Genomic DNA, 16,602 nt, shown 5'->3' on the forward strand with positions numbered 1-16,602 from the left:
ATGTCTATGTCACCACCTGTGACTGATCAGTGGCAAGGAGGGGGATATCCCCCCCTCCACCCTATCCATTTTATAATTACAGGTACAGTGGCCCCAGTCGTGGAGGCGGATGGCATGTTGGTGGTCAGCGTGGTCGTGGTGGATGGCGTGGAGCACCCAGAGGAAGGCGTGGAGCCGGCAGGGCACTGGGAGATGTGTGCTACAACTGCGGTCAGTCTGGACATTGGGCACGCACCTGGGGATAACAGTAGGGAGTAACGGTCCCTCCTAATGCAGGTATGGCACCTATACCACCCCAGCAGGGCCAGTATCCACAGATGGGTGGACACCCGTCTTACGGCCCATACTGACGCCCCTGAGGAGGACCAAGGCAGCGTGGGCAAAGCAGACCCCATGTTGCCTGCAAAGGTGGGAGAAAACTGTCTGAATTTATTAGTGGACATTGGAGCTACTTATTCCACCATAACACAGCAACCTCCTAAACCACTGCTCTCTACCAAGACTGTTTCTGTGATGGGCTTCTCAGGAGCTGCACAAATTCTGCCTGTGACTGTACCATTTCCTGTTCAGATTGGGACTCAGAGAGTAACTCACCCTTTTGTGTGTTCACCCAGCACACCTGTTAAGCTGGGAGCATCAGTGCTGTGTGGTACTGATGGGTTAACAGTAACTTTTCCAGATGGTTCCTGTTTGGCATGTGGACAAATGCTTCAGCATGGACAATATCTTTTACAGCCAGTTGCAGAGGAATATGCAGACATCTACTGGGGACTGCTGACCGCACCTTCTTCTCCAAGTAGCATCTTCTCTGTGTATCAGGTGTTGAAAACCTGGATTCAAAGTCTCTGCCTCTACACCTCTCCACCTGACCCGCCCAATGTCACTCTGTTCTACGACCGTTGTCACACTGAATGGTACCAGGATATGTTTAATGAAACACTAGAAGTTAGGACATGGTTTATTTCATCCAAAAATATTTATGTACAGGGGTTAGACAATGAAACTGAAACACCTGGTTTTAGACCACAATATTTTATTAGTATGGTGTAGGGCCTCCTTTTGCGGCCAATACAGCGTCAATTCGTCTTGGGAATGACATATACAAGTCCTGCACAGTGGTCAGAGGGATTTTAAGCCATTCTTCTTGCAGGATAGTGGCCAGGTCACTACATGATACTGGTGGAGGAAAACGTTTCCTCCAAAACACCCCAAAGTGGCTCAATAATATTTAGATCTGCTGACTGTGCAGGCCATGGGAGATGTTCATCTTCACTTTCATGTTCATCAAACCAATCTTTCACCAGTCTTGCTGTGTGTATTGGTGCATTGTCATCCTGATACATGGCACCGCCTTCAGGATACAATGTTTGAACCATTGGATGCACATGGTCCTCAAGAATGGTTCGGTAGTCCTTGGCAGTGACGCACCCATCGAGCACAAGTATTGGGCCAAGGGAATGCCATGATATGGCAGCCCAAACCATCACTGATCCACCCCCATGCTTCACTCTGGGCATGCAACAGTCTGGGTGGTACGCTTCTTTGGGGCTTCTCCACACCGTAACTCTCCTGGATGTGGGGAAAACAGTAAAGGTGGACTCATCAGAGAACAATACATGTTTCACATTGTCCACAGCCCAAGATTTGTGCTCCTTGCACCATTGAAACTGACGTTTGGCGTTGGCATGAGTGACCAAAGGTTTGGCTATAGCAGCCCGGCCGTGTATATTGACCCTGTGGAGCTCCCGACGGACAGTTTTGGTGGAAACAGGAGAGTTGAGGTGCACATTTAATTCTGCCGTGATTTGGGCAGCCGTGGTTTTATGTTTTATGCTGTCATTTTTGGGCCTTACAGGCTACAGCAGGTACTACATCCCAGGTAACACCGATCTCACACAGCCCCTCAGAGACCTGATCAGAGAACAGGGCATGCGAAATCTCAATAACGTCCTTAATTGTACACAGGAAGCAGAGGAAGCCTTTATTGCGTTAAAACAGCTTCTCTCCAACGCGGCAGAGCTTACGCTCCCAGACTACACCACACCATTTTATTTGGATGTTTCTGTAACAAAACCGGCAGTAAATGGAGTTTTGTTTCAGAAAAAAGGGAGAGAGAGAAGAGTGCTGATGTACGTTTCAGCAACGATGGATAACATGGAAAAACGCCACCCACAATGCACACAACACGCAGCAGGGATGGCAAAATTAATTAAAAAAACAGCTCACTTAGTGATGGGACACCCTCTGAATGTTTTAACAACTCACAGTGTGGTGGCATATGTGAACTCTCAAAGTTTCACCATGACAGCTCTGAGACAACACAGGCTCAGCAAAATCTTGGAGGCACCCAACATAACCTACACTCACGAGGGAATCAACATGGCGGATGGAATAACACAGGAGGAACCACATCAATGTGAAGAGCTGGTTAGCAGGACAGAAAAGGTAAGACCAGACTTAGAAGCCAGCCCCCTTGAGGGACCACAGGTGAGACAGCTGTTCACAGATGGTTGTTGTTTCAGGCATGATGCAGAAGGACTGAAGGCTGCTTATGCTATAGTGGAACAGACAGAATCAGGACTGGTAACAGTGGAAGCAAAAAGATTGGAAGGACCCCAATCAGCACAGAGAGCAGAAGTTATGGCAGTAATAGCAGCACTCAGATTGACAGAGGGGCAGAAAGTGAATGTGTACACAGACTCAGCTTACTCAGCAGGAGCCGTTCATGTGGAACTCTGTCAGTGGTTGAGAGCAGGATTTTTGACAGCTGGAGGAAAACCTATAAAACATGAAGCAGAAATGAAAGAGCTAGCAGATGCCTTGTTGTTACCAGCAAAAGTAGCAGTGATCAAATGTAAAGGACATGACAGCAGTGATTCAGAAGTAGCAAGATGGAATCGGGCTGCTGATCATTCTGCCAAGATAACAGCAGGTTATATTGCTCAGATGATGATGGTGGCTGAAGAGGAGGAAGCGAGAGAACAGTTGACCTTAGAGAGAGTAGTGGAGCTGCAAAGCAGAGCAGCCCCTGAGGAGAAGAACATGTGGAGGATGAGAAGAGCTACAGAGCAGTCAGGATGTTGGAGAGGACCAGATGGTAGGATGGTGTTCTCTCCTGGACTTAAACAGAAACTTTTTTCTGAGGCACATGGAGTAGGACACATTGGAATTAAACAGATGCTGGAGAATCTGAAGGAGTGGTGGCATCCTTTCATGACAGACATGGTAAAACACTTTGTGAAATGCTGTACAGTGTGTGGGCAATTCAACCCAAAGAAAACTTTGACACCGTTGCAGAGAAAATTTCCTTTAATCACAAGGCCAGGAAAAGAAATAATTATTGACTATACAGACATGGTGCAGTCAGTAAGAGGTTTCTGATATCTGCTTGTGTGTGTGGATGCTTTCACAAGATGGCCAGAAGCATGGCCAGGGAAAAAGGAAGATAGCAAAACTGTGGTTAAATGTCTCATTAACAATTACATTCCCAGACACGGGTTTCCTGAAAAGATAAGGACTGACAATGGAACCCATTTTAAGAACCAGGAGCTGCAACAGGTGGAGTCCTGTTTGGTGCTGAAACACAGGTTTGGCAAGGTGTATCACCCTCAGTCCCAAGTAAAAGTTGAAAGAATGGATCAAAACCTGAAAAACAAATTGGCTAAAATTTGTGCACAGACTAAATTATCATGGGTTGATGCATTACCTCTTGCTTTGATGTCAATCAGGTGTTCAGTGAACTCAATCACAGGATACACTCCATACGAGGACCACGAGGAGCAGTTCTGACATCTACAGGTGATATACAGAATCTGTCACACAAAGACTATTTTTCTCAGCTACAGACGGTGATGGAACCCTACAACAAGGTTCTGGGAGCTGAGAGATCTACAGGAGAGCCAACAACACCCCAGGTCGAGTGGGTGTGGTTGAGAGTCATCAAGCGAAGTGGTTGGAGCCAAAGTTCACAGGACCATACCAGGTGACCGAGAGGACATCCCACGCAGTGAGGCTGAAGGACAAAGGAAACACGTGGTTTCATTGGAGCCAGTGCGCCGAGGCACCAGAACCAGGGAGACCCCTGGAGGAGATTGGAGGAAACACAGCTTCATCACAAGGGGCAGAATAATCCCCTCAGCTGTCAGACAACTAGGCAGTCTACCTTAGTTGTTGAAGAAAGAAGACCTACAGACACCAGCGCACAAGATGTCACCTGTATAAGGGACCAACGAACAGCTGGACTGCGCCACCCAGAGGACGAAAGAACGAGAGAAAACAAAAAAATAAAATAAAATAAAATTTTCAATTTATGGTTTTTACTTAACAAAAGTTATATTTTATATGTTTTTGAATTTTTACTCTTTTATTATATTCATCTATTGTTGTGCTTACTGTTCAGGGGCAATAAGGATTGTAGTGATTGAACCCAGACTGAGTTTGTTTTTAATGAAGAAACACAGTTAATTAATAGGACTGAGAAGACATCCTCCACTTAGAAGGGGTCAAGACATCCCTGGTGAGGATCAGAAGGTTTTAAGCACCCTGAGACTACAGAAGCAGGAAATGCACTAGTCCTCAGGCAAAAAGTGAGGCAGAGGCAGCAGAGCCTAAAGCATAGTTATTGTAAAAGAATCCTTCTGTCCCCTCTGGAGTAAGAGGTGTATATTGATATTGGTTTAATTCATTTTTATCTTCCCTCTGAAAGGATTAATTACAGTTCACAGGATGATTAAGTTTCAGCGAGTTCCGTTGCATTGTCGGTTCCAGGCATGCTTAATTACAGTACTAGCGGCCGCACTAATAACCAAAACGGAGGGGACCGGTGGGAGCACCAAAACTAAACAGCCCCCTTCTATAGTTATGCACAGCCTGTCTGACCCTTATGGCGCCAAATTGACCATTTATGCTAATACTAAAGGAATCACAGTAGCACAACTTGACTTATGTAACATTATTAATTGTGGAACCAACCAGGTGGGTTGGCATGGTTATGACGTCTATATGTGTGTGTTGAGAGGCCACCCCAGTGAATTGTCTCAGAATCCGTGTGGAACACTGGACCAGGCAGTTACACTCATCATTATGACAGCATGAACAACTTAAGACAGCTGCAAAATAATATAGCCTTGATTAGAGCCACACCAACACCTGGTGGACCTGCGAACCCCCTCATATTCACCACTCAATATCTGACATATGTCCAACTGACCCCATGATCTCTTAAGACAACTAATGGGTATTATTTTGTCATAGGTGTCGACAAATCAGGAAAAGACCCTAAAGGCATTATTAAGGTACAACTAGCATCACCTACTCCCGGTCCTGGGCCGTCCCTTGTCCATTATGTAGATGTTCATACTGTGAAGGACCTTATAACATTGGAAACAGGATTTACTGAAGCTAAACTATGGCTAGAATGGATGGCTGAGACTGCGCAAGAAAATCGTATGTCTAACTGTGTAGCTGCGAGACCCTCCCTTTACACTGAACCTGCTCCTCTGTACCCCTCTGATACTTGGGGCTATAACTGTATGCTAAATCTAACCAAGGCAGCTACACCCATTAACTGTACCACACTAGCTACTATTTTTTCTGCCCATTAACAATAAAACTCTCACTGGACCATTTACCCCTTATAAAGGAAATGGAAGCTACACATGTTTCAATTTTACATCTCCAAATGCTATTGTGCTTCTAGGTGAAATCCCACAGGATTGATGTAACAGAACTGAACCTGCTTCAAACATTGGAAGGTGGGCTAGAGCTGGTTTATACTATTATTGTGGTGACAGGAGACTTTTAATTAGGATCCCTCAGGAAGCCTGGGGAGTGTGTGCTATGGTCAGATTACAGGCACCACTGATGTTAATTGGTGAAGTCATAAAAAGAACTAATAACACTCTACCCTCTACACTAACAGCTCGGAGGCGCAGACATGTGTTAAGGAAGTGTGCAACTAACTACTTCGATCTCACGTAAAACTCTTCCACCTATATTGATTCAATCAGAGTGCCTAGAGGAGTCCCAGATGAGTATAAATTTGCGAACCAAGTAGCAGCCGGCTTTGAAAATATCCCTGTAATCTCAGCGTTTATTCCAATAACTCCTAACAAGAATGTAGACCGCATTAATTATATTCATCACAATATCCTACGACTGGCCAACTTCACCCAGGATGCTGTTGAAGGTCTCTCAGAACAACTAGCCCCCACCTCTCTCATGGCCATACAAAACAGAATGGCATTGGATATGTTGCTAGCTGAAAAAGGGGGTGTCTGTGCCATGTTTGGAGATATGTGTTGTACTTTTATCCCCAATAACACCGCTCCTGACGGATCTGTCACCCGAGCCTTAGAAGGAACTGAGAACTCTGAGTAAAACTATGCACGAGCATTCAGGGATTGACAATGCATCGGAGCAATGGTTTACTGATATGTTTGGAAAATGGAAAGGTTTAGTCATGTCATTAATGATTTCTATAGCTATTTTTGTTGGCATAATAGTTACCTGTGGTTGTTGTTGTGTACCATGCATCAGGGCTCTGATGGTTCGCTTCATCACTGCCAAAATTGAGAAGGGGAGTGATGAATCTAAACCTCCTACTTATCAGATGTGTGCTTTGACGGACGGACTTCAGGGGCTGGAGCTGGCTGCACCCTATGTGGAGTGATCTCCTGGTGGAGATCAAAAGGGGGAATTGTGGAAATATAAATGCCTTATTATTAGTAGCTAAGACTAAGACATATTTTATTAGTAGCTAAGACTAAGATATATTTTATTAGTAGCTAAGACTAAGATATATTTTATTAGTAGCTAAGACTAAGATATATTTTATTAGTAGCTAAGACTAAGATATATTTGGGACTTTGCTGCTTATAGATTGATTATTATTAGGAGTTTTTAGTCATGATAGTTAGAAAAAACATAACTGAAGCCTCTAGTATTATAAAGTCCAGTTTTTACACAATGAGTGTTTATTATTCAAGGTTAAAGCTTGCAGGTGTTTTCTGTCTGTATCGTGAGAAGCCGGCAGTGGATTAGGGAGGCATGGTACTCCTTTCACTGAAGATTCCTGAAGACGTGTGGGAAACAATTCCTTAATTAAATGATGAAATGTATCTCTGTTTCTTTGATACTGTTGCTGGGGAGACATCCACAGACAGAATGATTGTATGTGTACTGCATAGCAGCGTGGGGTATAAAATGTAATGTAACGCAGTGAGACAACACACAGAGGTTTCCAGGTAGCTGTGTAAGTGTGATGTCTCCCTCTCTGAATTCAGACTGGTTTTAATAAACTTGTGGAAACTACAACTGATCTCTGACTGAGGATTGTCCTTTGGGGTGCCAAATAAAAAGAGTCGATGAGAGGTGAGGAGTAATGTAAGAGTTAACGGACGGCCAGTAAAGTTTTCCTACCTTGACAGTTGTCAGAGAAGAATGGCCAGACTGGTTCGAGCTGATAGAAAGGCAACAGTAACTCAAATAACCACTCGTTACAACCAAGGCATGCAGAAGAGCATCTCTGAACGCACAACATGTCGAACCTTGAGGCGGATGGGCTACAGCAGCAGAAGACCACACCGGGTGTCGCTCCTGACAGCTAAGAACAGGAAACTAAGGCTACAATTCGCACAGGCTCACCAAAATTAGACAATAGAAGATTGGAAAAACGTTGCCTGGTCTGATGAGACTCGATTTCTGCTGCGACATTCGGATGGTAGGGTCATAATTTGGCATGAAAGCATGAATCCATCCTGCCTTGTATCAATGGTTTAGGCTGGTGGTGGTGGTGTAATTGTGTGGGGGATATTTTCTTGGCACACTTTGGGTCCCTTAGTACCAATTGAGCATCGTGTCAACGCCACAGCCTACCTGAGTATTGTTGCTGACCATGTCCATCCTTTTATGACCACAGTGTACCCATCTTCTGATGGTTACTTCCAGCAGGATAATGCGCCATGTCATAAAGCACGAATCATCTCAGACTGGTTTCTTGAACATGACAATGAGTTCACTGTACTCAAATGGCCTCCACAGTCACCAGATCTCAATCCAATAGAGCACCTTTGGGATGTGGTGGAACGGGAGATTCGCATCATGGATGTTCAGCCGACAAATCTGCAGCATCTGTGTGATGCTATCATGTCAATATGGACCAAACTCTCTGAGGAATGTTTCCAGTACCTTGTTGAATCTATGCCATGAAGGATTAAGGCAGTTCTGAAGGAAAAAGGGGGTCCAACCTGGTACTAGCAAGGTGTACCTAATAAAGTGGCTGGTGAGCGTAATACTAGAGAAAAATAATGAGGTTTGGAAATGGGTTCAGCAATTAGTCAAATTACCCCAAAGAATTATCATGTGCCATGCCAACAGATGGTAATACTGCCCTCTAGTGGTCCACATGAAGAGTTGTATAGTTTTGCATCCATTTACCCTGACAGTGTACACACAGATTAGAAATGTACAGTACGCTGCAAACATCTTTAACCTTAGATTTCTGCCCTACTTTGCTTCCAGGAAGCCAGAATTTTCAGGAAGACTTTTAAAGTGGCCTTGATCAACAGTTTCCCACCTTTTCTAAAAGGTCTTTTTTTGAAGGATTGAGCTGGATGCTTTCATCTAATCGCTCTTTGGAAATACCTTTATTTGTCCCAATCTCCTATTTGAGATGTTTTGGAACATCTTTGGTATTTTCCGGAGAATCAATCAAAAACAGGAACACTTCATGGCAGGCTGCTTTTAAAAATTGCTTCAAGATCCAGCGTAAAAATAGTTTTTTATTATGTTTCCTATTCTGTTTTGGTACAAACACGTTTCATCGCTTGATTTAAGATCCTTTTTAATCTCGGAGTGACTCATAACAAAGAAACAAAAACTTATTTTGAAACTGGTCTGACATTAGGCCAAAATGAGTGGAAAAGTCCAAAGAAGACAACTTCGATATCTTCATATATAATTATTATGTTTTTTCCAGCGCAATATTGTGCAAAGCTGCAGAGTTCATTTCAGTAACCTTTTGTAGCACTCCACAGTGTTCCGTGACCCTCGGAGAGGTCAGCCAGTCCAACAAACCGCGCGTAGAAAGAATAGGCACTGTTATGGCTGCGGAGCGCCAGGTTTCTCGTCTCGAAGGCGGTTCCAGATTTTTCCAAACATCCATAATAACATTCATTGAAGACGACATTGACTCGATAGCCTCTAATCGCCCTGCAGAAGACAAACCCTCGCCTCAGTGCGTAATTACGCACGGGGGCTCCACATGCTGAAATGTCCTAATGGTGTGTGCAAACAATCACACACACCCCAGATGGATGCAGTAATCCTTTTTAAGCACATTGGTCATATTTTCAGTCGTGAAAAAACCTGAGCTCAGTCACAGCTTTTTAACTATTTTCTTAAAAATACACAGTTTGATTTCCTCTGCTGCCCTGCAAGGTGGATTTCTGGCGTGGGGTTAGAGTTTATCTGCAATACAATACAATACATCCCCTAAATGAGCCCGAAAATGATCATTCAAATTTTCTGCTATGGGCATCTTTGATACATGAAGGCTATGTGCAAATTATAGCCTACAATAATGTTTTAGAATATGGTAGAATAATTAAGACGACTGCCAGCGAGCATTTTAGCAGGCGCTATATGTGAGGATCCTATGTGTGAGGATGGATCTGCAGAACAAGGTTCCTTGCATTGTATTAATTGGCTGCGGCAATTAGCACGTTTCTGTAGTCCGATCTCTCTCACGCACACGCGCTTACGCTCCTTAGCTGGAACCATGGAAACGGAACGTTGGCGTCGGAGCGCGTTTAAAAGACCCTCACGTTCTTCACTCGTTCCCTTTGCGCTTGGACTCAGGAAGGAAACACCTGAAGGAGCCTTTAAAGCCTCGGAAGGTTTAACCTTGTTGAATAAGTCTGTGCTAAGCTGGTTTGATAACTTGCTGAAAATGGGTTTTGCACCGGTGGTGGACCTGCGGGAGTTTCAGCTGGAAGGTTTATGTCATTCTTCTACTATTTTAATAAACAGTTTGTTACAAAAATATTAGTACTTTTTTTTTAAATTTTATGTTTTTTAGGAGATTCTGACAGCTAGCTCTTAGCATAAATAACATTTTAGGGAATTAATGTGTCATCTAGTTGATATTCGCGGGGAATGTCAGGAATGTTAACAGTGGAGCAATGATGTGAACCAAACTCTTATTTTAGTTTTAAAGAATCAGCTTAGTTTAATTTGGTGTCGAATACTTGAAAACTAGATGGTACTTGGTCTGTTTTTTTAAAGAATGCCCCGGAAAACATGTTTGGTCTCTATGGATACGTTGGTGGAATTTCATTAAACAACTAAAAAGACAGTATTTTTCAATTAATAGGCCTACATCTTAATTATTTAGTTTATTTATTTTATTAAAGAAAGAGAGAAAGGGACCCATGGTTTGTTTCTTTGCATTTTTGTGTGTAATATGTTTTAAATTGATAAAGGTTTGTGGGGAAAGTCAGAAATGCTAACAGTGGTATAGGGATTTTATTAGTTGACTGAAATTTGTGGAGAATTGTCAGGAATGTTATTTTGGTTTGAAAGAATACGTTTTTGTTGAATTTAGTGTCCAGAGTTGGGGAAACTAGATGCCCCTTTTTACAAAATGCCCTGAAAACACATATAGTCTCCATGGATACCTTGGTGAAATAAAAGAAACAATTGTAATACTTAAAAAATATATTTTTTTTTTAAATAATTTGTTGTCAGTAGTATTAATGTGGGGAAAGAAACAAATTGTGTTTTGAGTTGTTTGAATAATTTGTTAGTTCACTTAAATTTGTGGAGAAATGTCAGGAAAGCTAACACAAAGAATCTGTTATTTTGGTTTAAGATAATACGTTTTTTTGTATTTGTTGTCCAATACTTTGAAAATAAGGCCTGTTTTTAACAAATGCCATAATAAACATACTTGTCTCCATGGATACTTTGGTAAAATATCGGAACCAACTTTGTATTTTTAGAGGTGTAATATAATTATGGGAGATGTCAAACATGTTAACAGTGTTTAAGTGATTTAAAACATTTCTGGTTGAAGATCATTTTTGTTGAGTTTGGTATCCGATCCTTGGCAAACAAAATGGTGCCTGGCCCATTCTTTTGGAAAATGCCCTGAAAATATGGTTTTCCTGGATACCCCAACACTGTTTTGGTTCAAATACAATAAACAATTTTAAGACAATGTGTTTCTAATAATATTACAAAATCACTGCATAGTATGAGCTACCACAACATTTAATTTCCCTTTGGGATTAATAAAGTATTTTTGAATATAATTGAATTGTTATGTTGCATTTTTGAGCTGTGACATATTTACTAGTTGAGTGAATTTTGCAGAGTGGTATAGAAATGTAAAAGAGGCATCTTGTTTTGAGAGAATAGATGTGATTTATTTGTTAGTCTGTGGAAATTTGTGGAGAAATGTCAGGAATGATACCAGTGGTGAAGTGATTGGGATAATAATTCTTTTGGTTTGAAAAAAAAAATACATTTAAGAGAATCAATTTTGTCTTATTTGGTGCTCAGACGTTAGAAAGAAAGCATCTGGCCTGGGCATATTTTTGAAAAATGCTTAAAACATGTTTAGTCTCTGTGAAGCCTGTAATATAAAAAAAGTATTTAGAACAATAAAATGTTGAATGAATGCAGTATTTTTATTTGAATGTTAGTTTACTCCAATCCCACCTAGAAATAATTAGAGTAATATTAGACTTTTTTCACAGAGACTTCATGACTTTCTAGCTCTTTATATAAAACATTAATAAAAAAGAGCAACAGACAGAATAAAATGACCATTTCAACACTGGATATACTTTTCCAAACCAATTAAACACTGTTTTTGTAATTTTAGAAAAACCATTTGTGTCTGCATATCTATTTAGCTCCACATTGAGTTTTGTCCATTTTTACTGTAGACTATGTGTGTGTTTATGCAGGTTTATATTTGTATAGTAGGATTTACTGTTGGAGGTGTCAGACGGGCTTTGGTGGTGATTCTGAAAAATTGTAGAGTTAAAAAATGTTGAATTAAAAGTCTGAGGTCTTCAAGCCCCTATTTTTATTAGTTACGATGATCTTCCCCTTACAGCTAATGAAAACACTAAATTTAAGATTACAATATTATATCAAACCAATAAAAAAACATTTTTAATACAGAAATATGGGCTCTATGATAAAATAGTTTGAAACCTGCTTTAAGGTCCTTTTAATCTGATAAGCAAGCCTCATCAGAATGCAGATTCTAATTTATTGAATATATATATATATATATTCAATAAATTAGAATATGGGTTCAGACAAGGCTTGATTGTCAGAAAAAACAACCATTAAGCCGGTATTAACCATATTCCTCATTAGGATTACAATATTCTGTAGTATTCTAATCTTAAATGTCTGTTTTTATTAGCTGCAAGCAGAAAATAATCATAATTAACAGAAAAAAAAGCTGTAAAACATCAGTCTGTATGGAATTAATCTATATATATATATATATATATATATATATATATATATATATATATATAGAGTCAGTCATTTTCTACCGCAGGGAAGCTGGTGCCTATCTCCAGCAGTCTATGGGCAAGATGCGGGGTACACCCTGGACAGGTCGCCAGTCCATCGCAGGGCAACACACAGACAACCATGCACACACTCATTCATACACCTAAGGGCAATTTAGAGAGATCAATTAACCTAACAGTCTTTGGACTGTGGTAGGAAGCCAGAGTACTCAGTGAGAACCCACGCATGCACGGGAAGAACATGCAAACTCCATGCAGAAAGACCCCCGGACGGGAATCGAACCAAGGACTTTTTTGCTGCAAGGCAACAAATTTACCAAGTTTATTAGCCGAAATGAGGTTTTATGAAACTGATGTAGTGTGCGCTGACCACTAGATGGCGCCAGATGTTTCTTGTAGGATCCTGAGTCTGGGAGACATACTGTGTATCAGCCAGCATCTGTGGTATACTTTCACAAATTTGGCTGTATACTGGAACAGGACTGATGGTGACACTTGTTAATTAAGGTTAAGGGCTCAAACAAAATTTCTTATCTTGAAATCAGGTACTTACTACAAAGTTTTAGCTTTGTTCTAAATAATTTTGCTAGTTGCCTAAAGCCATGTGTTGGAGTCTTTAGATAGATAGATAGATAGATAGATAGATAGATAGATAGATAGATAGAGAGAGAGAGAGAGAGAGAGAGAGAGAGAGAGAGAGAGAGAGAGAGAGAGAGAGAGAGAGAGGAGAGAGAGAGAGAGAGAGAGAGAGAGAGAGAGAGAGAGAGAGAGAGAGAGAGAGAGAGAGAGAGAGAGAGAGAGAGAGAGAGAGAGAGAGAGAGAGAGAGAGACAGAGAGAGAGAGAGAGAGAGAGAGAGAGAGAGAGAGAGAGAGAGAGAGAGAGAGAGAGAGAGAGAGAGAGAGAGAGAGAGAGAGAGAGAGAGAGAGAGAGAGAGAGAGAGAGAGAGAGAGAGAGAGAGAGAGAGAGAGAGAGAGAGAGAGAGAGAGAGAGAGAGAGATAGATAGATAGATAGATAGATAGATAGATAGATAGATAGATAGATAGATAGATAGATAGATAGATAGATAGATAGATAGATAGATAGATAGATAGATAGATAGATAGATAGATAGATAGATAGATAGATAGATAGATAGATAGATAGATAGATAGATAGATAGATAGATAGATAGATAGATAGATAGATAGATAGGTAGATAGATAGATATGTCCCACATAGGCAGAGCACTGGACTCAAGTCATGACACTTGCAAAATCAGCGAAGACAATCCCAAATTTAATGACTTTTGACTTGATGATATCAGCAAACATTTTAACAGAAATGACATTTCATCACTTCCACTTAACAACACTTAATACCTTTTACGAAGAAGGAAAGTACTGAAGAGTGCCATCACAGTTACCCACTTCAATGTGGCACTTTCTCTTTGTTCAATGAAAGAGTCGAATGTTAGAGTTAATTAAAATTAATGAAAGTTATTAAAAAGGTAAACAAGCTGAAAAGCAGAAAAACCTTTGCATTTCTGAAGCCTTAACAATCTAACTTAAAGGCAACTATTCTCTGTAACAATAACAAAACATCCCATAAAATGAAGTTATTCGATTAATGAAGCTCTCATGTGTCCTGCCGTTGCCCTATGAAACAGACGAGTTAGAACTGCATTTAAGAAATCGTGTTGTATTTACATTAGTATTTAATTTTGATCTGAAACATGCAGCTAGATAAGTACCCACAGGCTTTTATTTTATGGACGTCAACAAAAGGTAGACTAAATTGAAAAGGGCAGAAAACAAAAACATCCTGCTGTTGTCATACTTAGTTAAGATTTACTTCAAAAAGCATCATCAGAAAATCATTTCTTGCTGGTTCTAGAAAACAAATACACATTTAAAAATTTTATCCAGAAATTCTTTAAAATTGTTCTAAATATTACTCTGATTAAATTACATATTTGGTTAAATGTCTTGTTTAGGACTTAAAATTTAAAGGTCATTACTTGGACTGCGCTCGGGACTTGCATGTTTTGACTTTAAACTTGACTTGTGACTTATATCCTTACTTGGGACTTGACTCGATTTGAAAGGAAAGACTTGAGAGTTCCTTGTGACTTGAAAAACAATGACCTGGTCCCACCTCTGCATATGAGTTTAAATACATTCATGGCATGTGTTCTGAGTTAGTTTTGTAGTTTTATAAAGTCTACATTATTAAAGCAGTGTAAAGTGCTTAATTTCACTGCTCCAATACAGAAATGTTCACAATAAACCACAAAAGTTATCAATGGTTCAAATTCCTGTTTAAATAAAATGCATTAGGTGGTTTTCTGTTTAAACGTATTGGTGTGTCTGAATGAGACCATTTTTTTGAAACTCCACCGAAAGCATTGTTTTATTTGCACACACTGAGAAGTCCTCCTCTACACATTCTATATCTGATGAACTTATGGTTTCAGTTTTCGATTTGTTTTACCTTAGTATCCAGATTTGATTTGTTGTCTGTAATGATTTGTTGTTAAACTGCAAGGTTTTTACTGAGTGGTGATGGTTCATGCTGCCATTGTACATATAAATGTTATATGGATACTCGTGAGGTGTTGTCTGTTGGAATGCAAGGAAAAATACTCATCGCTTGTGGTTTTTACTTAGAAATTTGTTCTTATATGCGTTTCTCGCTGTTTTGTAGTGAACGGAAATTTGCTTTAAAGTGCAGGTTGTCGTTGGCACACTAAAAATGTGTGAATAATCACATCTTACAGAGCAATTTTCTTTTTGATCAAGTCTACTCAGACCTGACTAGGCACACAAACACAGCTGAAACCTAAAATAAAGCATTTAGCGTTCATTTTAAGTTCTGCTTTAAAGTGTTGGGATGCACCAGATCTCATGTGGTCTCTTGTTTTTTTTCCTCACAGGTCACATCGTGGTGGTTCCAGCTGATCCACCCTTGAGACTGCTCCCAAACCTAAACGATTTCCTTAATCTTTTAGCTGTTCTGCTCAGGCCTTTTGAAGGTAGGGTTGAGAGAAATGATGATGAGAGAAATGATGATGAGAGAAATGATGATGAGAGAAATGATGATGAGAGAAACGTTGGTGATGATGATGATGAGGAGGATAGTGATGATGAGGAGGTTGAGTTTGAAGATGTTAGTTCTCTTTCGGCATTTGGTGAGTCTCTTGAGGTATCTAGCGAGGTTTCTGGGTATGACACCGTGAGCTCTGAGGAAGAAGAGGTTGATGAAGATGAGGACGACCTTCCACCACAATGTCGCTTTGCCCAGACGATTCCTCTACACTTCAGACTCCCATGGAACCATGACCTGCAGGAAGAGCCTCTGGACCGTCCAGATGAGGAGTCCGTTTCAGAAGATGAAGGAGAGGTCAGTGTTGATGACGTGTCAGAGGAGTCAGATGTTAGTTCTTTTTCGGCATTTGGTGAGTTGCTTGAGGTATCTAGCGAGGTTTCTGGGTATGACACAGTGAGCTCTGAGGAAGAAGAGGTTGATGAAGATGAGGACGACCTTCCACCACAGTGTCGCTTTGTCCAGACGATTCCTCCACACTTCAGACTCCCATGGAACCATGACCTCCAGGAAGAGCCCTTAGAGTGTCAAGAAGAGAACTCACTTCGAGGGACCTCCCCACATTACCAGGAAAGTGTTGAACTGGACCCGGCTCCCTCAACATCTGGCCCCTGCGTCTCCAGAAAGAGGACAAGGGAGGGATGTGCTGAAGAGGAACTCCCTGCCAAGAGGATTAGTCGTTAGAGAAGAGCTATTTCCTTCATGAACCTTTTCTATCAACCTTTGGCATTAGCTAATTACCCACCTGGAAACATATCTGTGGATAATATCTGGAGATAATTTCTGGAGATAATTTCTTTATTGGTTGTGTTTTAAAGCCGATGGCTTTCTAGCAGGACTGGTGATGCCTTCGGTAGCGACTTGCGCCGAGGCTTTTCTTTATCCCGCTGCTAGGTTTTGGTTTTTAGATATTAAGGAGTCTGGCAGGACTGGTGATGCCTTCGGTAGCGACTTGCACCGGG

The 16,602-nt window shown here is 41.0% G+C and overlaps 1 protein-coding gene across 1 annotated transcript; it reads left to right on the plus strand.

Moving 5' to 3' along the window:
• Nucleotides 1-9,850: 9,850 nt before the first annotated feature.
• On the plus strand, nt 9,851-16,597 carry LOC124879995 (zinc finger protein hangover-like). The gene is made up of 2 exons (XM_047384888.1): nt 9,851-9,995; nt 15,471-16,597. Exons 1-2 carry the CDS (start codon nt 9,950-9,952, stop codon nt 16,322-16,324), a joined length of 900 nt encoding a protein of 299 aa, XP_047240844.1. The 5' UTR covers nt 9,851-9,949; the 3' UTR covers nt 16,325-16,597.
• The last annotated feature ends 5 nt before the right edge of the window (nt 16,598-16,602 follow it).

The sequence above is a fragment of the Girardinichthys multiradiatus genome, chromosome 13 (genome assembly GCF_021462225.1).
Source record: "Girardinichthys multiradiatus isolate DD_20200921_A chromosome 13, DD_fGirMul_XY1, whole genome shotgun sequence".
Classification (NCBI taxonomy): Eukaryota; Metazoa; Chordata; class Actinopteri; order Cyprinodontiformes; family Goodeidae; genus Girardinichthys; species Girardinichthys multiradiatus.